This window comes from Haemorhous mexicanus, chromosome 9 (assembly GCF_027477595.1).
Source record: "Haemorhous mexicanus isolate bHaeMex1 chromosome 9, bHaeMex1.pri, whole genome shotgun sequence".
NCBI lineage: Eukaryota > Metazoa > Chordata > Aves > Passeriformes > Fringillidae > Haemorhous > Haemorhous mexicanus.
Window position 1 is genome coordinate 12,278,357 of NC_082349.1, and position 27,172 is coordinate 12,305,528.

The following is a 27,172-nucleotide window of genomic DNA, read 5'->3' on the forward strand; positions in this document are numbered from 1 at the left end:
GTGTTGGCAGCTACTTCCTTAGAGGGTGCACATTCAAGGGAGTCTGAAAATAGGATTCGTTGTAGTTGGAGAAAGTGTCTTCTGTCCATTATAGCCTTCTTTTCATTGAGGTTCTCTGCAGACTGACTTATTTATAGCTCCACAAACCACTCAAGCAGCATTGTGTTATGCTGATCAAATCTAAATCATTGAAACTGCTAATCCATGATCTGAGCTATATTAATAAATAGTATTTTTAGATTAGGAAAAAGAAGTCCATGGTAATGAACCTTTTCAGTAGCAGAGATGAAACTGAGTGTTGAACACTTCTTTACCCTTCCTTCCAAAGCAGGGGACTGCTATGGCAAATTCGTTATATGCTTTTCTAGGTTTGGGTTTTGAAAAAAGGCATGTGTGCACTGTTATCTTCCTCTGATTTAAATGTCACAAAAAAGGTTTCATTTCACTTGTTACATCGTGTGACTAATGATGGCATATAAATGCTCCATACTGTTTGTGTCTTCAGTTTATTTGATCAGCTCCATTGGCCTCATCATTTTTTCTTTCCATAGTTAAAAGCTGATGCCATTGCTCCAAGCTGTAGGTAGGATTAGCATAGTTTTTGTACCAACTTCAGCTATTTTTCTCCATCCATCACTGTATGAAGCACGGAAACACACTTCCACTGAAGAAAGTTTTGCAACAGATACCTAAATTAGGACTGTTAATGTTCATGAATTATTTTATAAATAAATCTGCACAACCTCTGTATATGTGGAAACTTGACTGTGTTCATTTAGTAAATCTCATTACCAAAATTATTAATAAACAGTATTTACTGGGTCGTAAGGTTCAATTACCTTTTCAGAAAAAAAGGAATGAGTTGACACAAGTTGTCACCAATTCTTTTATAATACATTTTAGTACATGGGAAGTGGCTTCTTATTTTAAAAAAGTTGCTTATTTGAAATTGAAAACCAGCAAAACCCCCTCAATACCAAGATGAACATGAATAGTTTGGTACTGTTAGTTAATATCTCATTTCGTCTCACTGCAGTGTGATCCAGTGAATGCCAGTATGCTGTCTGAATTTCATTCCAGCAATGGGAAAAAAGTACACACAGTTCTGTAACTTCAGAGAAACCTTCAGTTTAGGTTCTGTGGTTCCAAACTGAACTGGACAGTCACTATTAAAAGTGTGGGGGCAAGTTCATTGTGCAGTTTTGTTGGGTTTTTTATTGGTGGAAATTCCTACAAAAATTAGTAACGATATTGAATCCAACTGTCTCCTACTAGAACTGGATAAAAGCCATTTTTGAGTATTCATTTAAATCTACTATATGCTATCTTGGAAAAGCTGAAGTCAAATTGGCTTCAAACCTTTTATACCTCACAGCATAAGCAGTTTAAAATCTATATGTAATTTCATGTAATCAGAGGTGCTCTGATTAGATCTGCTAAGAACTTCTGACTCAGGGCTGCCTCACAGTAATTCATCGTCTCTGCCTGCCTGGTCTGACTCCATGTGCCAGAATCCTTTTTCTCTGCAATGGTTTGTCTTTTTTATTGTGCAAGTCAGAAGATGTGGTAAGGCAGTGCTGCTTCTCTCTGGGCCTTTCGAGCAGTTCCTTTTAGAAGTGCCGAATGTTGCCTCGTGAATTTTGCACTTTTCACATCTTGGGTGGATTCAGTGCACTACTGAAAATTAAACAGTTCCACTGAGGTGAGGCTGGTTACTTTGGAGCACAGGTGTCTCCTGTAATGTGAACTTCTGACTACAATATGTACCTCTATTTCACAGTAGAGGAAACATTTTGAATTTGTGAAATGTTACAAATATTTCAAAAGTGTATTTTCTGTGTTAAATCTCAGCATTTCAGAGCTGTTGTCCAGTACAATAGAAATTTCTTTAACTTGGGTTATTACTGTTGCTTTATGAACCCTTAGACATTTATAGTCTGTGATAAATGAGAAAGAGTAGCCTGAAGTCCTTGTATACTTCAGGTTTTCTTTTATATGCTGGATATAATTCTGTACCAGTTGGTAGTCAATAGCAGAAATTCCTGAACGACTGAGTAGCAGGTCGGTAAAGGACCCCTCTGTGGCGGAAGCAGGAGCGGTCTGAGCTCAGGCAGCAGCGCCGCTGGCCCCGAGCTGCCCGGAGGGGGCAGGGGCGGCGGCGGCCGGGCTCTCCCGGCCCGCAGCGTTCCGTGCCCTCGGCGGCCGGGCTCTCCCGGCCCGCAGCGTTCCGTGCCCTCGGCGGCCGGGCTCTCCCGGCCCGCAGCGTTCCGTGCCCTCGGCGGCCGGGCCGGGGCGGGGCCGGGGCGGGGCCGGGCCGCACCTGGCGGCCGCGATGGCCGCGGGGCCGGGGCGGCGCCGCGCCGGGGGCAGAGTCCAGCGCGGGCGGCGGCGGCCGCAGGAGCCCGGGGCCGGCGCGGAAGATGCCGCTGGGGCTAAGGAGCAAGAAGAAGGACAAGTCCAAGGAGACCTTCAAGCTGGTGGAGAGCGAGGCGGCGGCCCCGGTCCCCACGGCGGCCCCGGCGCCGTCGGCCAGCGCGTCGCGGCTGCAGTTCCACACGCAGCTGGCGCACGGCAGCCCCACGGGCCGCGTGGAGGGCTTCGGCAGCGCCCGCGAGCTGTACGCCCGCATCGGAGCGGCCTTCGGCATCCACCCCGCCCAGGTAGGGCCGGCACCGCCGCGGCCGCGTCCCGCCGGGCCTCCGGGGGCGCCAAAGGGCGCCGGGGCTGTTCCACCGCCCTGCCCCAACCTCGGTCTCGGGCTTGTGTGGGCATGCCTACTTCGCGCTGCTTGGGAGAAAAAATCTCCCTTGGCTATTCCAAATGAGCGTTACCAGGCGGGAAAAGGCATAAATAGGACTGCATTTAACTCTTACATGGTAAAAACCATGGTCCTCTTGAGCAAAACTCCAGTGCCTCGGTAACCTGTTGCCAGCTGCTGTTTGAAACAGCTCTTAGACACTGCTTCATTCCAGTTTAAAAAGGGACAACGGATTTATGAGGCTAAATACCCAGAATGAATGCATTGGAAGGGGAGGGCATGTGGTATAAATGCCCAGAATCGTACTGCTTTTTAAAATTTCGGCCGAAATGGAAAGCTTTCTGCTTTATTAGGTAATCATTTTTAAAGTGTTCACTGTTCAAATGGAGTTATATTTAAGTCTGTAACAGGATTCCTTTTTAAGCTCTGCTGCCTTTTTGATCTTTTTTTTTCTGAGCCGTGTTCTAAACATTTGTTTGGATAATGATTCATTTGTGTTTGTAAATGCATTGTTTTCTCTTAGTTAAAAGGTACTGGCCATATCAAGTTCTTCCTATGTGGTTCTTTGAACCCTAACCTCTGAGTGGCAAGTTGAAACAGAGGGCTAACATTTCATTATGCCTACGTGTGGCTGTACAGCTTTACTTGTTTTCTTCTTTGTAGATTACTTTTTTAAAAGTTGTAAAGACTACTAGTACTACAGCAGGCTTTGTTCTGAGTTTGCTGTGGTCTGACGTAGCATTTCAAATAGGAAATTGTAAAGGGAAGGTGGCAGTAGCAGTGAATACAGTTTAATCAGTCACTGTTGCATTAAGTAATTAAGAGGCAATGCATCAATGTCCTAGACCTTTCCAGCTGCTTTCTGACCTTCTGCTCCTTTGTTTTCTTTTCATCCTGAGCTGCTGTTTCCCTTTTGTTCTTTTCCATCTCAGTTATACCTTGTATTCTCAAGTTCTCATAATCACCAGATTGTCTTCTATTTTAGTTTTCTTCCTTTCACTGTTGAACTTTTGGCTTTGCTGACTTGAGAAAGAACAGCTTTCACAGACAAATTTAATTTTGTATGAATGGTGTGCTCCTGTTTCTCCTGCTAGATGTATTATCTGACACCCTCAGAGGTTTTAGAGGAAGCACCACATATCATGGGCATATATTGGCAGCCGTGTGCCAGACTGGAGAATTTTCTTATTTTCTTTTACTCCCTAGTGTTCCATTCCTTTAAATTTTTTTTAATGTGGCTTATTGCTAAAAATGGATGGAGAATTATTGCTGGAGGCACTGAACATAAAATCTTCTACTCCAGAAATTCAGTTGGCTTTAAGAAAGTTGTATGATGTGAAAAGAGCGAACAAAAGTATTTCCTGGTATAAAGGTGACATAACAGAGTGAAGAATTCAGACCAGAGAGTCATGCAACAGATTTTTGCATAGAGACAGGATAGATCAGTGAACAGCCAAGAAATGTGAATTTATTAGAATTTATTTTAAATTGTAGTATCTATTCATTAAAACTGCTTTTGGACAGATACTCTGTGCAAAGAGTAATGCCAGAAGCTACACCTCAGCAAACTGCAGGACGCTTAGGTACTCAAATGCCATTTGTAGGTGTTACCTGTCTAGGAAGGTTTCAGTGACCCAGCTCTGCTGAAGCCTGTGGGCAGCGTGATACCCACACGTGACTGCCTTTGGAAACAGGTCCTGTCACAGAGATCTCCACCCTGCAGTGGCTGAGCTGGAAAATCGTGGGGGGGAGTGGAGGGGAAGAGCTCTGTGTGGAGAGCATTCAGATGCCTTTTGTAGAAGTGAATACATTTCGTATGGTACGTGAGGTTACTGCAGGGTAGGCAGGAGTATGGATTCTTGGATAAATTCCTGCCTAAGTGTTTTAATACGATTCTGAATGAGCTGTGCTTGTAATCTGTCACTTCTCCTTTTGACTCCACATGGTTACAGCATTTCTTTTCCTCTTTGGATCACACCTCCCGGGACCAGCTGAGTTCAGTTTCTGCTGGAGAATCCATTCCAGGTTCTGCGATTGACTGCCAACAGTGACAGAAGTTTATATAAAACACAGTATTTGTTGGACAGACACTGACAGAAGCTTCTGTGCAGACCTGGGTTATGAATAGGGTGGGATGGGGACTGGAATAGGGGGCAGGATACCTTCATAGGGGATCTTTGCTGGGTATCTATGAAGGAGTGAGACATAACAGCCATTTTCTGAGGCTTTTTCTGTACTCATCCTTTCTTGTAGGTACTTTATATATCTCTTACCCCTTTTGAGCTGAGGGGTAGACAGAAGAATCCCTTTTTGCCTACATCTCTGACTTTTACCACGTCCAGCACTTCTGCTTTTCTCTGTCCAAAGTGACTGTTCTTTCCCCGGGGAGGAGTGAATATGGCTTCTAGCAATACATTGCCTGTGTTATTGACACTGAAACTGCAGGAAGAAAGATACAGACAAACCCAAAGACATTCTTGTTCACTGGTCTTAAATTAGGCAATTCTTAGTATTCGGTTTCCTATTGGTTATTGATCCCTTTGCCTTCGATGCTAATTTGTCCTCATTCTTCAGTTCTCTTCTCATAAGTCTTTTCCCAGACCAGGTATTTCAGGCCTTGCCAGTGGTTGATGTTGGGGAGTGATGGTCGATAATGTTCTCTTATCTCCTGTGTATCTTCTGGCTACTCCCAGTCTGTGAATGTTAAAATTTTAAAATTTTAAATGCCAGTGAAGAGTCTTGTGAAGAGAAACTTCACTTCCTCTCCCCCTGGACAATGGAGAACAAATCCCTCACTAAAGTTACATTTAAAAAAATAAGTTTTATCATTTCCAGCATCATTATTATGAGTGTTGTTTGAGGTACATCACATTTAACTTGATTACTTCAACAAGCTTTCAACAAGAAAGCACAGAGCTAAAAAAAATATAGATAGATGCAACTCTTAACTAACAGCACAACCCACACACAGCTTCGTGTATGTTTCTGTTTGCATAAGTAATAGAAATGTCTTCCCTTACTTTTTCTATGGAGGTTGAAGCAGGAAAAATAAATGGAAAAAGTATTTATGCGTAGCTTTGGCCTTTTAGCATCACTATTCCTCTCTGACTGTTGGGAATGTAGCAGGGAATGTTCCCTGTAAGGGTGCAAGTGCTGAGTGCAGCCTGTATGATAAATAAACGAGCACTGACTGAAGGACAATGTGGGTCTGTTAAGGCATTTGGTGGTGGTGTGCTCCTGTGAGAGCACATGGTAGGGCTTTAAAGTATTCAGAGTGGCTAAGCAGGCACTGAGAACGTGGATATTAAAGTCCAGTTGTAGCAGGGCAATTTCTTGATCAGACAAGAAGGGAATGGTAACCCATAGAGGCTGTGAGGACTTTTGGTTTGCCTACTTGCAATTTGCCTTTTGATTGTTTTGTTTGCTTTGAAAGGGGAAATGTGGTGGGGCTAGTGAACTAAACTTGATGCTTGATGGCTGCGTCTGTCCAGAGCCCTTGGGGTTGGGGTCCACAGTGGAAGGAATTTTGCATCACAAGAGTAATTCAGGAGAAGAGAGACCTTTCTGGCAGCAGTAAGGGCAGAAATGCAGCTCCCTCCTTCTCTTGCAGAAGCAAGAGTTCAGCTGCTGAGCTTGTGCGTGGGCTGTAGTTGCACAGGCCTTGCCTCCTCTTGCTAAACAGTCAAGTATATGGTGAGGCTGTGCCACATTAAACTTTCATAGAAGTATTTGATTTAAACCTGTTCAGTTTAAACTTTTATGAAAGACTGCTGACAAATAAGCCACTGCTGAAACTTGTGTTTCTGAACAAAACTGCCCTTTTAATAATAAAAAAATCTGAAGTGTGTTTTAGAGATAAGGGTCAGCTTGTGAAATCCTCATCACCAAAATGTTGGAAGTTTTATTGTTAAGCTTATCTGTTGAAAGAAATTGCTCACAATCACGCCTACAGATTGAATACTTTAAATGAGCAAACTTAACACTCCCTACAAAACACCTCCTCCCAACCCTATGGCAAGAATTGTTTGCTTGCTGTTTCCCTAAGCAGTGCTTAAATGTCACACCCATATTGCATGTGATGCTTGCTGTGTCTTTTCCAATACTTTTATTGAAAGTATTGGAAATATTAGTATGGAAATAATTGGATGGAAAAACTTACACTGTAATTACTTGTGTACACTGTATTACACTGTAATACTTGTGTACAAAAAGACCAAAAACCCAAACAAAGAAAACCCTACCAAATCCCAAAACAAACAGCAAAACACTGAATGCTTATTTTATAAGCCTTTGAATGTATTGACCAGGCTGAAAACCTCACAGTACCAAAAGAACACTAGAACTTGGAGGAGCTGGTGGTTACTCTTGCTGTTGCTGAAGCTGGTCAAGGCTCACACATTTTCCTTGGGGAAGATAATGTAAGATACGTAGAAAATGCGTTGGTGATTTCTTGATACGATGGCATCTACATATATAGGGAAATATGTCAGTGGGTGTTACATCTTGCTCAGTATTAAAATTCCCAGTTCCCTACCTCTTAAACAGAAAGTAATTATGATCTCTGTAAAGTTATCTTAGATTTTTAATACATTTTCAGTAACTTCTGAGTATGTCATCTATCAACCAACTCATTTTTGAGTTCTTCTCAAGGTGTCAGCTCAATATGGAAGATGAGAGCACAATTAATGTATAGAACATGCGATATGGTACTGCATATATACTTTATATAACACATCATGTAACCCTCTTTTTCTTAGCTAACACCATTTCCTTATATAACACGTATTTATATTTCTTTATATCGCCCGGGTTTTGTTGGCTCATGTGGTCTCTTCCAATTGAAAATAAGGGTTCAGGGAATAATTTGTTAGTAAACTAATTGGACAAATTTATTTTATAAAGTTGTGCATAAGCCCCTAGTGTCCAGTGACATGGAATTTCCTTCTTCTGAGTGCTGCAGAAGATAACTCTCAGTGAGGGAGGTATCCTAGATACTTTGTGACTGATGTAACAGTTCTGATTTATATTATCTTGCTGAAGTTAGCATGAAATATTCACAGCACTGGTATACTGGTATATGAGTTAGAGACCAAATGCCTATGAAGGTTTAGGGTAAGGACAGAAAAGACTTAACCATGAGAATTGCACAAGAATTTTTTTCTTGTTTTATTTTTGAATAAGAAAATTACTATCAAAAATATGCAAAAGTTTGAGTGAGTGGAACCTGTTGTTTAAGTATTCAAGTATATAATCTGGCATTAGGTACCAATATTAAACTTATGTAAAATCTATGAAAAAATACCATTTTTGAATCAGTAGGTCTCAGTTGTGTACAAATAAAGCTATGCTATAACTGGTAGATGGTGTAGTGGTATATCTTTCTGGGTAGATACATCTTTAGTACATTACTCTTTGCATATATCTCTTCTGAGAAAAAGCAGTTGTTCACTAAAGAGGATGAAGAATGATTTAAGTTTTATTTTTGACTAGCTGATGCTCTCTCAGCCCTGTGGTTAACACAGAACTGACTCACAAAAAATTCTGCAGACTTATAGGCTGTAGTAGGAATGCCATCCAGATGAAGATCTATAAAGAGAAACTCTGGATCAAGTTTCTAAATATCACATTTCTGCTCTGTTGCCAATTTTATCTATTCAAAGGTGTGACAGTATTTACTAGATTGTCTGTTTGACAAGGTCAGATGAAGGATGCTAATGTCTAAAATGTAAAGACAGTGCTTGTTATTCATCACGGGAACAATGAACAGAGAACTGAGTTACCATTTTAAACTGGCAAAGTTATATGGCTTGAGAAATCTAAAAATGTGTATGTGAACTTGATATAATCTGTTTTAATTTTTTGGTTTTAAAAAAGAGCTTGTCATTAGAGATTATTATTATCATTATCATTATCATTATATTCAATTTTCTACTTAAAACCAGATTAATTTCTCTAGGTGTTGTTATATCTAGAGTATTGTTTAACTGAAAACCTTGGCATTACCCGAGCAAATAAAACTAATGTCTGTTAAGGGTGTGCTGTTACGACTTTCATTGTTAAATAAGGTGTTAGATTGCAGTGGATGTTTGATGGATTAGATGAGATAAGCAATAGCCATTGAAGTAAGGCTGTTTGGTGGGGGGGATTTGCTTGTTTTGTTTTTGAAAACTGCAACTAAACACGACCTCTGTCAAGAAACACAATCTCTCTATCAACTTTCAGTCTTGTAAGATTAAAACCCCCATAGTTAGAGAATCTAAGTCCTAGAAAGCTCCAGAAACTTGAATGCTTTCTGTGAAAAACATTAGTAAAAGTATCCACTTTTCATTTGACCTGGAATCAATTTAAACAGGTTGGTGACTTTCATTTCAATTTTTCTGCTTTCATCCTGTTATAAATGATTTCATAACATATATTATATAAATGATTTCATAACATATATTACAATCCAGTGATGCCAGAAGGAAAGAAAAAGGCATGTGTAGTGTTCTGGTGTGGAAAACCCGTGTCTTTGCCTCAGTGAAGTAGACTTTAGGGATCCCCCAAGTTTCTCTTGGAGCACAGGGTCTCTCTGGTTTGGCTGCTGCCCTGTGCTCTCTGTGCTGCCCAGGAGGAAGCTGGGGTACCCTTGGCCCTCACTCCTCTCCTGCTGCAGCTTGAAAAGGCACCTGTCATTACTGTAGCTGTGATGGGTGTGCTGGGCCTGGCCAGACTCCTTCATGCAGCTCCGTGGTGGGCAAAAGCATCTCTGTTCCCAGTACAGATGGATTGCCCTCACCCTGCCTCTGCCCAGGACAAGAAACCTTCCTGCTCAAGAGCTGGCATAAGTGTAGGGAGAAAAAGGTTTGCCTGATATCCAGTGCTGAAGGGAAATCCCTCAGAAAAACTGATTTATAAAGAAGCAATTTGACCTTTTTATTAAGCCTTGCTTTTACTGGAACAGGGATGACCCCAGTTCATGCTGGGAAGAGTAGGAACTAAGCAAGCCCACTGGAGACAATGTGCTCTGAGCTAATGAGAACACATGGAACAATACAAAGCATTTCATGCTCTCTCATGACTCTTTTGTTTTGATAAGCTCTTTTTTTTCTTTTCTCCCCATTAAACTGCTTTAAACTAATAAAGTTTTAAAGTAGTCCCTAGTGATCTTTGAATCAGGTGGAATTTGTGGTGGGTGAATGATGAGGCCAAAGATGGTGGTGGCTCTTCAGTTTGCTTACTCTGACCTCTGGTGCAAGCTGTAGCAGCTCAAGATGCCTCTCTCAGGGCTGGTGTGCTGACACAGGCCTTGAGAGGCTGCTCACACAGAGAGGTCTCCTTCTTATGTTCCTTGCCAGCTCTCACCTGCACTTTGAGCTACTGGTGCTTTCTGCTGCGTGGGGATGGAGACTATTCCTTCTCCTGCTGTATCTGGAGAAGAAGGGTGACTGCTTAAGCTATGGACCTGTCACAGGGGCCTGAACTGTGCTCTCATTTTGGCTTCCTATCCAGCTCACCAAACCTAATACACTGTTAATGTGTTTGCTTTCCTTCTGCACAGATCATGTTTTGCACTTTGAACACTCATAAAGTTGATATGGACAAGCTCTTAGGTGCACAAATCGGCCTTGAAGATTTCATATTTGCCCATGTGAAAGGACAGCGAAAAGAAGTGGAAATTCTTAAAACTGATGATATGCTGGGACTTACCATTACAGACAATGGAACGGGCTGTGCCTTTATAAAGGTAAACTTAATTACCAGTGAAATGCTTTGTTCTATAGAAGCTCCTGTTGCTATAATTGGTTAATTATTGGTTTAATGATCCTTTAGAACTATAAAATCTTTTATTATCATATATATGGTAAGTAAGGAATAAAGTTGCTTTTCTTTAGGGACATAATTCAAAATTAGTTCAGCTAATCTGTAATGCATGTCATTCAAAATCTGTTCATTTGTTCATTGCTTCTGTAACGTGTATCAGCTTTACAATGAGACCATTGTATCTCCTGAGCTACCCTGAGGAGGTAGGTGTTAGATACTGCTTGCATCTGCCCCCTCCTGTTTTAAACTGATTTTCTGATGTCATTTATTAGATGCTTATAGAACTTCTGTCACTCATGTGATAATGAGATCATGTTCTTTGTCTTTGGCTGTTCCCAGGGCAGAAGCCTTTGTGCTGCACAAGAGTAGGGGCAAGTATAGTGGTTTTTCAGCTTTCCAGTATTGTTGCCTTAGACAGGGTGAATTACAAGGATATGGATCAACACAATTTACCACAATGAGCTTGAGTAGCAAGTATGGGCAGTAACATACTCAGTATATTAATCATAATTGCTTTCCTTCTCCTCTTCTATATGACCTAGAGGCAGTATGTTTTGAGACAAGTAGAGGCTTATGAAATGATGCTGCCCTTCTTGCTAGACTAGGTATAAGGAACCTTAATCATGTTTTCTGCCTTTTTGAGATTCTTTGCTCTAATATACTCCAGTTACCCATTATTAGTGAGGCATTAGCAATTATCTTTGCTTACTGCTGCCCCAATCGTTGATCTCATTGTAAACAGAGCTTTTGTATGGAGAGGTTGAATTTTCTGTTAATTCCTTAGCTACCGTGGCTATAAAACAAGACATGGTTTACAAATCAGTTTGCTTGTCTTTGTTGTGGAAAAATGTGACTGAGGTCATGTTTGTGAAAGTCAAGATGCAGTGTAGGTTTCACTAAGCATTTTGGCAAAATCATAGCCTAACTTTTTATGTTTATAGACAAAGAACTGTGAATTTCTAGTGGTGGCATCTATACAGCCCATAACATTCAGTCATGCTGCTGCTTATGTGGCATTTTAAAAGAAGGCATTGAAGCTGTGCTTCAGAGAGCTGTGTTCACAAGTGCAGCCCTGTACAGTGACACTCCCTTTGTGCTTGCTTGGTAACAGGCAGGGAGAACAGCCCTCACACAGACTACTGCACAATTGGAGCACACTGGAAAACCCTCACAACGTTAGCCAGACAAACTGTAATTTCCAGTAAATTGTGTAAAAGTCCTCTGAGCATATATGTATTATTTTTCCTTGTACTGGTCTAATAATAAACATTGTAATGAAAATGATCTGGTCTTCATGGGAATGTATCAGTTTTAAGGAGTTTCCAGGAGCATACTTTGTTTGTTGTTGTTGCAGATTTAGCTAATGGATATTTAAAATCAGCAAAGAAAACGCTGACATATATATATATAATATATATATATATATACATACAAAAGTAAAAGCTGCATCTTTTTTTTTTCTTCATTGTCTAGGTAAATGACTAAGCAGAGACTGTCTCCAAAGTTTATTAGATTTTTTTTGTTTATATACATATATTTTCCTTAAAATTTTGTGTGTCCCATTCTTAATTAAAAATTAATACTAAATTTACTGATGGGTGGGTTGTTGAAGGTTGCTGTGGGTTGTAGTTACTTTACTGCATTTTGAATAACAGGGAGGTTTCTAGGTTTGATGTGGTAACCCAACCAATTTTAAACCTGACACTGAACTGCAGGGGTTTTTTGTTTTTGGGGTACGCAGGCAAGTGGGAAAAAGTATTATGGAGTCAAATTAGCATTCAAAGAACAGCAGTAGAACTTGAAGTATGACTGAGTGGTGTACAAGGAGACATTTTCAAATGGAGTGGGCATTGCATAGGAAATATAGATCCTCATAGCTTCTCAATGCACTGTAGAGCACTTGAAATACAGGCAATTGCATCTTAATTACTGTGACAATGTAGCTCGACTGTCTCAGTCAGTTAACTTGGAGTGATGATAAAAAGTGACACAAATAACAGCCAGTGAATATTATTTCAACAGTTTTAGTGTTGGGATCCAAGTGCTAAGAAGAAAAGCTAAATGAATATTTAACGTGTGTACTAAACATTGATTGAAGCCGGGTGGGACAGGTTTTGAGTCCTGGTAACGGGACTGCATTTGGCACATTTGCTTTTTAGTGTGTACAGTACGACATCCACATTCACCACGAGGCTTCTGTTTGGGGCTAGAAAGAGTTAAACTCAGCCTGAAGCTTAAAATGATTGCAGTGCACTGTATGCCAGTGGGCACTCTCACACTTCCCACTGACTCTCAGAAGGAGGCCCATGTGTGGGCTCAGCCCTGCGCAGGGCTGGGAGCAGCTCCCGGAGGATGGCGCAGCCAGGCTGGCTGCTCCAGTGGGAGGTGGCAGCATGTTTATCTGCCTTGTCTCACTGCTATCTCACACAGAGTTAGCTGAACCACGTCAGTCTGTGTTGGAAAGATTGTTGTTCAGGAACACGTTAGAATGAAATTTGTGGCTGCAAAGTAAAAGGTATTTTACTATGTCATTGCTGGTCTATTCAATAGCCATATAATAATGGCTTATGTGGTGTGTGCACACGATGAAGCAATATGGCAGTATGTAACAACAAAAACCAGAATCACTGAAATTTAAAGTGTGATAAATCATAGAGATATTTTAAAATTTTTTCCTCATACGTTTTTAAATTGCACTTCATAAGAAATGTACCTTCTGTTATGACTTTTAGACTCTTTGTATTTTCCATGAGATGGCAGTTAAAAGATTTTCTTATTCTTTATTATTTCAGAGGATATCCTTTAATACACAGCTGTATAGCTTAATGAGGAGAACAGTAGTTTCAGCACTGGGGATGGGTCTTACTAACATCAGCCCTTTACAGTATGTAATTTTTACTGAGTCCCTGGACTAAACTTGAGAAGAGAAAAATTCTGTTCCTATGCTTGTCAAGCTATTAAATAGAAAAACTCCAAAAACTTGAATAACCATTCACATTACTGAGATGTCTGTGATCAGTTTTAAAGCACAAAAATATTAGGTTATTCAGAACTCTTTATTTCTCAAGTGTGGTTGCATTCCTTTTTTCTCCTGTCTGATTGTATATTCAATGCTTACTAAAATACTTTGTTTGAAAAATAATGCTTTTCAAAACATGTTTTATGATAATCTTATAGACAAAACACACTGCAGGAATAATAAGCTCAGTAATAGTCATTGTTAACTGACATTCTTGAAACTTGGTGGTGTCACCTCTTACAAACAATCACCTTTTAAAGAAATGTTTCTAATTCTGGTGGTGTTTTTTTTTAAACAATAGCGAATCAAAGAAGGCAGCATTATGGACCAAACCAAAACTGTCTGCGTGGGTGATCACATAGAGACCATAAATGGGAAAAATGTGTCAGAGTGTCGGCATTATGAAGTTGCCAAAATGCTAAAAGATCTGGAGAAAGGTCAGAAGTTTAAGCTGGAGTTGGTAGAGCCTTTGAAAGCATTTGGTGAGTGACTTTACTGTCCACCTTGTTCAGTAAAACACCTTGGTAGTAAAATCCCATCATTGCATTACATTGTGGGTTTGTTTTCAGAATGCAGCCAGGTGTCCACCTCTGGTAACTAACTACTACAAGAAAATACACTTAGTTTTTTCTTTGAAGTGGAAGATTTATGAATGGATTTTCTTTCTTGCTTTCTCCAGCAGTCATCCTGGTGTGGGTTACCTCACCTGAGCCTTAGTCAGTCTCTTTTGCCACTACATGATGTTGCAAAATTAGAACAGGAATTGTTTCATAGGTACAATTTTAAAGCATGGATCACTTCACTAATGTCCTGATCCTCAAAACTCCTTTTTTCCTCTATTGATACATAATTCCTTTGTGCTCTCTAATGCAGAAGGAATCTGCAGCAAGCACTGTTTGGGATTCCCCTGAGCACCTCCTTTGCTGCCTGCCTGTTCTCCCTCTCCCCCTCCCCAGCCTTTTTGTGGATCTCCAGTCATGCTGCAGGTGTACTCAGAATTGGAAGAAAGCAGAATTGCAAAGCTCTGTCTTTGCTTGTCACCTGCATGCTGTGAGAAGTGCTGCTTAAATAGGAGGAATGCATACTTACTGCTAATTCTTGTATATATTAACTCTATAAATGTAGAAAAGAAACAAACAAGGCAAGTTTTGCTCAGGCAGTCAAAACAGAGACCAAGTTACAATTTTTATTATCTCAGTTTTTTGGATCCTCTCCCCAAACCATGTAGCATTTTCCTGTAATAAAAACTTCAAAATAATGCTATATCATAAATTTGTATGAGGCCTTCTGCACACCTGCAATAACAGTCAATTCAATATCACTGTCTTCACTACAGCAGCAAAAAATTTTAATGTTTATTTTTCAATTTTTTTTAATGTGCTAGTAGTTTACAGCTACTGTCATACACCAGTCTTGACACTTGGTGTCAGAATAGTAGCAGAAATTGAAAATGAGAGAAATGCAGAGATTTTTTTTTTTTGCTTTTGGTGTTTCTGTGGAGAATGGATCTCTAATTTCTAATGTGTTTGTATGTAAGTTGGTACTGCTGTTAAGTAAATGTGTATGTTATACATTATGCTAAAGAATTGCATATGTTGTCTATCACAATTAGTAATGCAGCAATACCTCTTTTTAATACGGGCCTATAATTTTTGCTCAATGCTAGAAGTGTTACACACTTTGTTTGTAAAGAGCAGTGTAAATCATCATTTGATTGATGACTTCAGCCATAATTTAATAGTTTTTACTTTAGTCAGGTGACTAAGATACCTTTTAGTCTGCCTGTGATGTAGAGGAAAAAATGCACTAATTTAATGGCAATACCTTTTTTCTGCCATTGATTTGAGAGGCAACCATAGCTTTGTGGACAGATTTTTGAAAGATGCACATTATTTTTTGCTCTACACAAATTAACTTGCAAGTTGCAGTGCTGAGTAGGATAAGAAGTCCTGCCTTTAGCCTTAGGTACAGTTAGGCTTCAGGCACCAAGATAATGCTTAAGCTGCAGCTTGAGCACTAAGAATAGCCCCAGAGGAGATGACAGACAAGATCCAGATTCTGCTTGAGTAGGTGCTGAATTCCTGTTAATTTCAACAGAATTTGGTGAGGATACAGAAATAAGAGACAAACCTCTGTGTGAAATTATTTTTATTTTTCTTCCTCTCAGCAGAATGTGAAATAAGCATAATTTACTGGTTGGACATCCTTCTACCATGTACACACAGGCTGTCTTAGCTCCCCTAGGCAAGGCTTGTAGCACAGAACTAAAGATTTGTACCAGTCACAAGCATCTGTGAATTGTGAAAAATGAATAGAAACAAAGTAAAGCAGCATAACACAAACTCTGCATTTTAATGATGTGAACATGGAAAACAGTTTCTGTGATAGCCAGAGTGTTTTGGTCTAAAGTACTGCCCATGAAGGTTATGTCAAATCCTGAGTTCTACGGTGATAATGGTGACAGAATTTGAAAAATATGGGTTTTTTTATCGGGAATGACTTTTTGAAACAAGTCTAGCAGAAATGATGAAAATCTTAAGGATGTTTTAAACTGTCCTTGAAGCAATAAAAGGATAAAGTGTTGATCCTAAGGATATATATGAGACTTTGACATACCTATTTGTATCATGAAAGCTAATAAAATTTACTTTTCAAGCATACTGTTCAGCATAATTATTTAGATTTGTGACCACTTATGCAAGAATGATGAGCTGAAATCTATTTGAGCAAAATTAGTATAATATGTTATAGTATTCCCTTCAAGAAAAGCTTATTAGAAAGGCCTGCTATTAAGAGCAGGAATAATCTGTGAGAGAAAACAGGACAAATAAAAGCAGTTTTGCAGAACTGTCTCCTCTCTTCTAGCACTTTCCAGATTCACTATGTAACTCCCATGTCAGTAAGTAAAGTAAAGCCTTGTCACTCTTGAATGTAAAATTGCATGCTGGAACAAGAAACCCAAATCTTAAATGACTCTGTGCTCCATCTACTAACTGGGGTGCCCTTACCCAGGATGAAACAAGAAAGGCTGAATTCAGGTAAAGGAATCTCTACAAATACTCTTTGTAGAGATTTATCAGCTGTGAAATAATTTCGGTGAAACCAGTGGAAAACCTCCTGCAGATCTGCTTATGGCCACTTCACCTCTGTGAGTGCTGATAAGCAGATTGTTATCTCAGCTCAATGTGGCTCATCATCCCCTGCTTAGCAGGAGTGTTTGCACCTTTGCATCAGTGAAAGATAAAAATGTTGCAATGCTGAACCTGCTGTGTGTTCTGCCTGTAAAGACCCAAATAAATCAGCAGTTGGCCGGCGACTTCAGCTGCTGTCTAATTTAAAATGCTTCTCTGTAGAATAGGGAAATAAAATTACACAAGGTACATATATGAAATGAATGCCATAGGCCTGCTTAGATATATCAGTCAATGGAAGTCCTAGACTCAGTGCAGTTGAGCAGATATTACAATTTGAAGACAAGAGATTGTTGGCAAAGCTATACTTAGAATAGTTAATTTATAATTAGATTTTTTCATTGTCTAGATCTCGATTAGACTAAATGTGAAGATACTGTAATAACCAAAACAGATACCTCATATTCTGTTGTACTGTACACGTACTTTTGTTCGGTATTTTATTTTTGTTGGATTTTTTTTTTTTTTTTTTTGGTCTTTAGAAAAGCTGGAGCCAAGGTCCAAAGGCAGAACTCTGTCAGAGGCTAAAATCTCCAAAGGGAGAGAAACACTTCGCCTGAGAGCCAAAGGCCCTGCTACTGTGGAGGAAATGGTATGGTGGGGTATGCCCCTCAGTTTAATCACTCAGCTTCTGATTTGTTCTTCCCCAAGGCTGATAAGTAGGAAGGAAATGTGGGATGTTACAAAGCTTGTGGGACTGAAGAGAACAACTGAAGTTGATGACTAGCAGGGATAGGATGGGGCTGAAGAACCTGGAAGCACAGAACCCAGAGTTAGAGTTCATGGACTACATGGATGAATTTAGATTAGACCAAGGGGTGCTGAAAAGAGGGAAGAGGGGGGACGGGGAAGAGGTGGGATGTTGTGGTGAATTTGTTCCATTTCTGACACTGAAGTGTATGGGATTGGTGTAAGGGCTGTTGTTAGGAGAGGCTAATTGGATACCTTGACATGAATTTGTGCAAAACCAGGGTTAGAGTTTGGTAAATAAATATTTCTTATTCTGGGCTGTTCTAAAGCTGATGAGGATTTGATGGAGATTTGTATTGTCAGGAGATATAAGGCCTCTGTTCAGTTTGAATGCATGAGCTGTGTGGCTTGATATTAGGAGGAAAGCTCATGTCTGTGAGAAGAGGGAAAGAGAGTGGAATAGTGTGTTTTATCTGTAGATTTTGTAAGTCTAGGTGGCCAAGATGGGAGTAAGGAAAATCACTGGCACATTGCTGGTTATTTTGAAATCTGGATGGATGTAATCATACTTTTGCTCTTCTCTCCCTTTATTCCAACAAAGCCAACTGAAGTTGAAGAAAAAGCAATTAAAAAAGTGGATGAGCTTCTTGAAACATACATGGGCATAAGAGATGTTGAATTAGGTGAGTTTTTAGCAGATAGATTATTACAAGATTAAATAATTTCTCATTTTCTCTAGCCTAACATTTATTGAGTACTTTAGTCTCTGGATGTAAGTGAAGCAAAATTTGTCCAGCCTGCAGTCTCAAAAACTTGCCTGTATTTCCAGAAATGTGTTTTTCTGATAAAAGAGTCACCCTCCCACTTCAATTCTTGTGATGTATTTACTCAATCAATCCTCTGTTCTTTTTGCAGCTATACACTGTTGCATGAATTTTTTAGTTGTTTGCTATAACTGTCACCACTGTATTCTTTCTGGCATATATTTTCTAGTGGATTTTGTGTGTGCCATGGTTAATTCTTAAGGATAAGTGTGTTTATTTGGTTTTTTGCCCCTTGGCATAGACCCATCAAAGTTGATTGCTAAGGTTTGAAGCTGAGATCTTCATCAGTGAACAAGCAACTATTTAGCAAGGTAACTGACAAAATAATTACACAAATTTATCAAAATCTCTAAAACCTGTGTTCTGATGAACATGAGAAAACTTACAGAATATTTACTAGTTATAAGAAGCATTGAATTACAATGAAAGAAACTACGTAACCCCAGTGTCATAAGTTCCTTAAAGATGCACCAAACTTGTCTTTGCAGCTGTTGCTTTTCTTTGTTAGTCTGACAACAACTAAATAGGAATTTGGAAGAATATTTGGGAAGAAGCTGCAGTCTAGCTGTTGTAGCCTGCTGTGGCTGCTGTAATCCTCCTAGGATCTTGTGGAATTGCTGGTACTGAGACAAAGAGGAAGGTATTTATTATTATGGTAATATCTTAAAAGAACCAGCCAAGAAAAAGGAAAGAATAGCCTAAATGGAAAGTGGTCTTGAAAAGAAAGCTTTCATGGGAGAGAAGCGGAAAAGGCAAAGCAGAAGAGAAAATAGGTCTGGCATGAAGCTCCAGAGGGCGAAGCATCAGAGCTGGAGGGGCAGCAGTTAGCTAACAGAGGAATGAGAACAAAAGGTGGTTATCTCAATAGCCAAAAGGCCTTTGTTGTATGCTCCTACCAGTAAGCATCTGTTTGGCAGATTCCACTAGTTTTCTCACAGGAAAAAATGTAGGTAAAACAGTATTTGTCCTTCAGTCTAAGGCAGAAGTGGGCTTCCTGGCATAGAAGAGAGGGCAGAGCTGCCCAAAACTTGAATTCTGTTTTGTAGGTTCTATCTAAACTTTCAAATTCCCGAGAATCTAGAAGTTCTCAACATTTCTGTTCCCAGCAACTCTAATATGTGATGCTGCTGCCATGCAGTGCACTCCTGGGAGGCCTGTGTGCTGCTGAGCCATGTTTAGGTTAGGGAGGATTCCACGTCCCATCTCATTCCTGCAACCTCTGTGCCTCAGTCTGGCTCAGGCTTCAAAGCTCTGAGTCCCCTGCCAGCTGTCCCTCTGGGAGCTGTTTTTGTCCTGCAGCTGTTGCAGTCCTGGCTCAGGCTGGGCTTCTGGAAGCTCCTGTCCTTGCAGGTTACTTCCAAGGTCCCCAGGCTCCTTGCCCTACAGGAATAAGCAGCTGTAGGTGCTCTGCTTCTGGCGTCCATGGGAACGGTCCTGTGGGAACTGGTATTCCTTGTATTTTTGGCTCTCAGTACTGTAAACAGGATGGCTCTGGCACAGTAGACTGAGAAGTTCATCTTTCAACACATGGTTGAGTTAGTAGCCAAGCACCTGGTAAAGTTTTCCCACGAATTCCTTGAATTTTTTTTTCCCCTCAAAAAGATCTAATGCCCTTCATCTTTCAGTATGTAGTTTGGAAACTTAAAAAAAAAAAAAAGTCTTAAAAGAATACTCAAAGAAGGAAGAGGTCTTTGTTCATAGAGAGGTTCTTTTCTTCACAGCTGGGTGGTTGTTTTGTCCCTCACCTCTTCTTTTCCTCCCCAAAAAGTAGTGAAACCAAGAGAAACTGTCAGAAATCAAAGACTATAGGGTTCATGTAGCTTTACTTTGCACCTTTGAAGCCATATCCTGAAGTTCAAATCTAAGAGTCAACAGCCAGTGTTGATGACTCAAGCTCTCCAACTTCACCATTTTAAAACAAACAGCTCCAGGATTCTTTAGGAAAGGAGAGCTAATCACCTGTCACAAATCTGTTCAATTAACACATGTCAGTTTTTCACATACTGGATGTGATCAGTCACCCATGAAAATGAGATATGAGGAAAAGATTCATTCAGAGAATGCCAATCACCACTTAGCTCAAAATTTCACTCATTACTCAAGCCAGATTAGTTGAAAATGCAAGTCATCACAATGTGCAGCTGACAAGTGATTAAGATCTCAATCATTGCTCACTTCCATGCACTTCTGTTTGTCAGAATCTTTGGATGTCAGTTAATGTTACTCTTTCATCTCCATTAAAATGACACTTCCATGGTGTGATTGAATTCTGAAGCAGTGCCCCAGTTTTAAGACATAAGTTAGAAAGAAAGGAAAGAAAAACTCATGTTAAATTACAGACAGAATTAAAGGTGAGGTAAAGCCCTTAATTTTTGCATGGTTAAGTATCTTGACAGTTTCAAGAATGGCTGACTAAATCTACACACAAATCCCTAGGCTGGACCAAAATACTTGGAAATTGTTAAAGAAAATGCAAGCACTTTTTTCTGGCACAGTTTTTTATTTTTATTTCAGAGGTCTAAATGCTGTTGAGATTTACATACCTGCTTTTGGATGCATTTTTACCTTTTTACTTCCTTACTCCTGTACTGAAAACTGTATGTAATCCAGAGAAGGGCCAATTGGCTCTGGAAATGTATTCTTCAGGCATTTTTATGGGCATATTAGAAACTGGGCCAAGGCTTGACTTCAGCATTCTTTAAAACATAAATACACAGCTGAGAGATAATTCAGGTTATTTTAAATTCTATGAGTGCTTTCTGGTAAAGGAATTTGAGCAGTTGATTAATAGGAGCAACTCAGGAAACAGTGTTAGTGAAAAATATTGGCATTTATTTTTTTAAATCAACAAGACTCCATTATGGACTGTATTTAATCCCAAAAATTTTGGGTGGGAGGAAGCCTGGATCTAACCCCAGAATGGTACCGATTGTAAATGGTGGCAGAAGGGCTTCCAGTCCACATTTTTTTCAGCATCTTTTGGCTTCATTCACCAATATTTTGTTCCCCTTTGTTCTGTTTTTCTGCTTTTGGATGATTACTTCTTTTCTGTTGCTCTCTATAATGTTATCAGACATGACGTATCACAGCGTCGTTAGGGTTAGGAAAGAGCTCCCATACCACTGAGTCCAACCCTTGACCAAACACCACCATGCCAACTAAACATGGATTAAGTGTCACACCCAGGCATTTCTTGAGTACTTCCAGCTGTGGTGACTCCAGCACTTCCCTGTGCAGCCCATTCAATGCTTAACCACCCTTTCAGTGAAAAAATTTTTCCTGATGTCCAACCTGAACATCCCCTGGTGCAGTCATGGGCTGCCAGCTTCTCTGGGAGAAAGGGGAACAGTATCCAAGGCTTTAGAGAGGTCCAGGTAGGCACATCCAGAGCCATTCCCTCATCCTGTGGGTGGGTCACCTGGTCATGAAAGGAGATCAGGTTGGTCAGGCAGGACCTGCCTTTCCTAAACCTATGCTGGCTGGGTCTGACCCCGTTTGTCCTGTCCATGCTATGTGATCACACACAAGATAGTCTGTTTCATAACCTTCCATCACTGAGATCAGGCTGAAATATCCTTGTGTATTTTGTCTTTGCTTAAAAAATTTGAAATCTACTTCTCCATTTTTGACTTCATTTTTCAAACTTGCCGTCTAGTCAAAATATATTAACAGGTTTAAACCTTTTTTGTTACCCGAGCTTTTTCTCTTGGCTCGCAAATCCAACCCATCAATATTCAATAGATGTTTCTATATCTAAATGTTTTAACTGAAGTAATATTTTCCCTAAATCTGTTGTTTTCTTCTCCTTCTGTCACCAGACTTCCTTTCCCAAAGGATTTTATTGCATACATCCAGGGGTATATTGTTTACAGATGTTCATTTACTCTGAAAGAATAATGGGAGTTTTTTGATAAAAGGAAGGGCAGCAAGTCCAGTTAAACAAAATAAACTTCAAGAAGAATTAGTACTTGAAAAAGGAACAAGAAGAAATATTTTTAATAGTTATTGAGTACCAGATCTGACAATGTTCCACATGAAACTTAAACCAAGTAATGTTAAATACTGGAAACTGCAATAACGTGCTTCATTTTCTGCTTTAGAGTGACAGGACAGAACAATATTTGTTACCTTTTGATAAAGGCAAAACTTTTAGCTAAATAAATGTTAAGGCTTCTGTCAGGTCTTCTGAAAAAAGCTTTTTCAGAAGTTACGGTATAGGATATAGGTAGCAAAACCACTATGTAAGGTAGATAATAAGAATGGTAGGCAGAAGATAGCTTTCATGGCTTGTGCCCCATGTTCCTATTAAAAGTGAAAATAAGGATTTTGTGAAAGATCTTTGAGGTTATTTTAAAGGAAGAGTATTTGAAAAGCCAACATATTACTTTGTTCATATTCTGGGAAGCTTGACATTAACTTCTCAGTTAAAGTTGATGAGACTTCTAATTCCTTTCACCACTTTTAAGATTGCTGAACTTTTCACATTTTATGTAAAAATTAATTAGACACTAACATTGCCTGGAGTGAACTGAAAAAAGGAAAATCTGAAAACAATTGAGGCTCTTTTGACTGTGGAAAAATATTCTATTGGAATAAAATTCCTGTAATCACTTATTGTGCAGCTCTTACAAGAAGCAGTGGGGAAAAGGGAGGGGCGTGGAGACAATTTGGCGCGAAGCTGTCACCCTCTGAGAACCAGCAAAGTTTTCTTCAAGCCGGCAAGTATCTGCTGAATGCCTTGGCAGCCAGCAGGCTTTGATTTGCCCCGGCAATTCCGCATCAATTCCGCGAATGTCGCGGTGCGACCGGGCGCGTTCTGCGCAGCTCCGCCGCCCTGGCAGCGCCGTCCCGCGGCCGTGGCAGCTGACCGGGGGAATCGGGGCAGAGTTCGCGGGCTGGCAGGGCAGCTGTCCCGCAGGAAGGCAGGGCGGCGGGGCTCGGCCCCCGGCGGTGCCGCTGTGCGCGGAGCAGCGCGGGGAGCGCTGGCGGCAGTGCGGCCGGGCCGGCGCTGGAGGTCAGCACCGCGCTGCCGGAGCGCCCCGGAGAGCCAGGCAGCCTGGCTCCGGCAGCAGGTGGATCTGGGAGTGCCGCTGTGCTCTAGGAAATATACTGCATTAAATCTGCCCTGCGCTGCTGGTCACACTTAACTCAATACACACGGAAATAGGTTTTTTTTTGGGGGGGGGGTTCCTTCGGCACGGCAATGTTCTGATTCTTGCTTGACTGCGTTGAAAGTTGATCCGCTAAGTTTTTAGTGAATTTTGTTTTCAAGTTTCATAAATCTATAATAAATCAGTTTCTTAGAGTCTATATAGTTATTTGGAAGGTCAATCTTTAACGAAAGTTGTGTTTGAAATTACACTTTCTGTTAATGATAGTTTGTTATGTGCAATTCTGAAGCTTCAGCCAGGGCAGCTGGACTGTGATATAATGCCTTGCTGTCTTGTTTTATTGCTGCTGTCTGTGTCATATGGTTCTTCCATATCTCTTGGCCAGTTTATCTTAAAAATGGCTACATTTTGGCTCCCCTCCCTGCTTTAACACTTATCTAGATCCTTACTCTTTTGATTTCTAAATATCTGGTGTGACAATCTCTTGATGTGTTTGCTCTTGCTCCACCTTGCACAGCTCTTTTCTCTCCACCCTTCTCCCAGTGTCTATAAAAAGTAAGTTCACATCCTGTTTCATATCCAGAAATCTGTGAAGTTTCATTTACGCCCTTCATCTTATTATCTCCAGGCTTGCTTCCCTTAAGTACCTTCTTGTGCCCCATTGTCAGGGAATATAGAGTGGTGTTGATAGAACAAATCCTTGTGTTCCACTTACCAGGAACAAGGGTCCCCTCTTTAATGCCCATTTCCCATCCAGACTTGTCTGAATCAGAGTCCCAGGAACTTCATGGGGGACACAGAGAGAATCAGTGCAACAGGGATAGGGTTTCTCCTGGCAGGGTCTTGAGGGTCCTTGAGAACCACTCGTGGTACCTGGGAAGCTGGGGTACACTTGAACTGTCTCCATCACAGCAATTTGTCAAGGTTTACATACATTTTCCTTGGATGGCTTTGGGTAGTTTGACACACTGTGATTGTGTTTGGAGCCTCACAGCTGAACACAGTTAAAACCAAAACATCAGGTTTCCTCAGAATTACTGTTGTTGACGTTTACAATATGGAGTATGGCTCACGCTTGCTTACAGCTTGTTACACGTTTGCACAACAGCGAGTACTGTTTGCCAGAAGTTCGTAACTGTCAATAAAGTTGAGCTGAGTTTTAGGTCAACAAAATAAAATTAATTGAACTTAGTAAAACTTCAGAGCAGGGAATGTTTATTATTATTTTTATCAGAGAGATTTTGCCGTGTTGATTCGATACAATGTGTGTGGTAGATGGCAGACTGTCCCAGTAAAGATGCTTTTTTGTGGCTTCAAAACTTCCTTCCCTTTCTCAGGCACTATATTATGTGTTTTACATTTAGACATTCCTCTAAGAAAAGGCCAGAAGCTATCAAATCCTTCACTTTGACACTTGAATTTGATACGCTTGTGAGGAAAGTGTCGGGTATTTGATGTTTAACAAAAGATGGAAGACACCTAGCAGTTTAAGGGAGGGGTGCAAAGTAATCACAAAATGAAGCAGACTTTGATGTTTCACCTATTGTACTACACCATTATATTCCTGTGAAGAGAGGCTGTGCAGCAGAGATACAGCTCAGAAAATAAACTGTATTCAGCAGAGCTTTTTGTGCTGAGTGTGTCTTACAGAGCATTCTGCCCTCAAGCCGTGGTAGCTTGCTGCCAGTGGTTCTCTGGGCCCAGCTTAACCAGGAGAAATTTCTGTGCCGACTCTTTTCACCCTTCATGGAGGTGCAGGTGTCATGATGAAGAGATGTTTTCATTTGCTCTAATATCCATGGGTTGTCAGCATCCAGTGTTTGGGATAGACTTCTGTGTTCTCCTAGAGTGTGAGAAACTGCAGCGGCAAAAGGTGAGGGGTGAGCACAGCAACTAAGGAGTCAGTCCTAAGCAGCAGCCCCAGTGTAGCCATTTCAAAAGTGAGCTCTGGCACTTGATAAATTCTGATACTTTTGCGCTAAATAAGAGAAAATGCTGGACAGTATTGGCGTACAAGGTATCACAGTTCAACTCCATTGTATCACTCCTCTGCTTTCATTCTCCTGGATATCAAAATGTTCCTGGTGTTTGGTGGCTCCAGTTTCTTGTGCACAGCAGCAAAGCCTTTCTCTTGCTTCTGCACAATTCATCACTTTCTAGAGGCATAAGCATGAACTTTAAGTACATAATTTCCTGTTGAATCCTAAATTCACCTGGTAGAATTTGCATCTCCCTAAGCTGACCTCACCAGCTGTTGAAGATAGACATCCCAAATCCTATCCATCTCTTTCTTGGCCCTATGTATTAGCTGTCACTTTCATGATAACGACATCATTTTGTTTTGTTGCTTTTTAGCTGCAACAATTGTGGAAGCTGGAAGAGACAAGAAAAACCCAGATGAATTTGCAGTGGCATTGGATGAAACTCTTGGAGACTTTGCATTTCCAGATGAGTTTGTATTTGATGTATGGGGAGCAATAGGTGATGCTAAGCAAGGACGACTGGAATGAGAACTGTGCAGTTCATCAACCCCTGTTTGAAAATACAGAATCATTTGCAAATACATCAGAATGTTAATAATTTTATTGGTGTGAATTCAGAGTGCTCTGCATAAGCATTCTGACCTGAGATTTTCCTTTGCAAAGGAAGGTTTCTAACAGAAATGAAGGTAAACCCAAACTTCTGACAACTGCAATTTAAAACATTTAATTTACATATAGAAATCACTGTGAGGAGAGTGTCAAGGTGATATATTTATACAGAAATTTTATGAAAATTAGATAATTTTTATTGTACATACACTTTGATACCAAGTGTTAGACATATGCAACAAAGAGTTTGGATTATTTTATCTCTTTAGAGAGGTTTATAAAGCTGTTGAGAAACTACCTAGCTTCATGCTGCAGTTCCCTGGTTTTCTGCTATTCCTGTGTATTAACCTAAAGCCTTATGTTTTCTTACAGTTTGGCCTGGACATTGTTTTTACTGTAGGCAAAGCTGGGAAGAAGCTACCCTGTTTCTTTAGAACCCAAATTGAGGGGAAAATAATTTCCTCTAAAACATGAAAACTAAGATCTTTGGATGAGAAAGGCTTGCTTGCATTTGAGTCATAATATGCTCTGTCTGGGTTCTTACTGAGATGAGTAGAAATGCCTAAACCAGGAAGCTGCTGCTTTATTCAGATGCCATATCATTGCAATAGGAACTGCATGGAAAGAAATAAATGTTAACTTTGATTAATATTAATGCATTTGAATAATATCTGGAGACTGCACTGGAGACTACAGTATATCACTAAGTGCTTAATTGATCTTTTCATATGCTAAATGATTTCTTGAGATCCCATGGAGTTCCCCTCTTGTCTGTGGGTTTTTTCAACATGGCAACACAAGAGAGATATTGAAGGTGTTCAAACCCAAAAAATATTATTGTAAAGTCACAAAGAATTGTAGTTTGGATGACAATGCATGCCTAGGCCCTGAAAAGTATGTTTAACTAATCTTAGATGTTAGGTTTTCCAATTATATTGTACATAAATGTTTATTTTGACTACTAATTTTTTACTTATAAATCTGAGATTATTGCAAATGAAATTAAACAAGAATGTGGGTTCTGATCTGGGAAGATGTCATATCTTTTTAATATTTTTATATTTGCATAAGAATATAAAGTAATAATTACTACAAAAGTTTTTTCTAAATCACTACCTGAAGAAAATGTCTTTCACTGAATTGCAGAGATCTCTTTAAAATAAAGATTATGCCAATAACTTTACA

The 27,172-nt window shown here is 40.1% G+C and overlaps 1 protein-coding gene across 2 annotated transcripts; it reads left to right on the forward strand.

Annotated features, from left to right (window-relative positions):
* The first annotated feature begins 2,353 nt into the window (after positions 1-2,353).
* GIPC2 (GIPC PDZ domain containing family member 2) lies at positions 2,354-27,172 on the forward strand. 2 transcript variants are annotated; one of them, XM_059854085.1, is made up of 6 exons: positions 2,354-2,660; positions 10,299-10,484; positions 13,882-14,062; positions 17,254-17,363; positions 18,063-18,144; positions 25,752-27,172. In XM_059854085.1, the coding sequence occupies exons 1-6, from the start codon at positions 2,421-2,423 to the stop codon at positions 25,904-25,906; spliced, it is 954 nt and encodes a 317-aa protein (XP_059710068.1). In that variant the 5' UTR covers positions 2,354-2,420; the 3' UTR covers positions 25,907-27,172. The 2 variants fall into 2 exon arrangements, with proteins under 2 accessions (XP_059710068.1, XP_059710069.1); XM_059854086.1 differs by lacking the exon at positions 2,354-2,660 and adding an exon at positions 2,856-3,111.

What these genes read in the sequence shown, in the direction of transcription:
- GIPC2 (XM_059854085.1), top strand. Translation starts at nt 2,421, where the DNA reads ATGCCGCTGGGGCTAAGGAGCAAGAAGAAGGACAAGTCCAAGGAGACC. An exon ending in TCGGCATCCACCCCGCCCAG is followed by an intron (nt 2,661 to 10,298) that starts GTAGGGCCGGCA and finishes CCTTCTGCACAG; the next exon opens with ATCATGTTTTGCACTTTGAA. An exon ending in CGGGCTGTGCCTTTATAAAG is followed by an intron (nt 10,485 to 13,881) that starts GTAAACTTAATT and finishes TTTAAACAATAG; the next exon opens with CGAATCAAAGAAGGCAGCAT.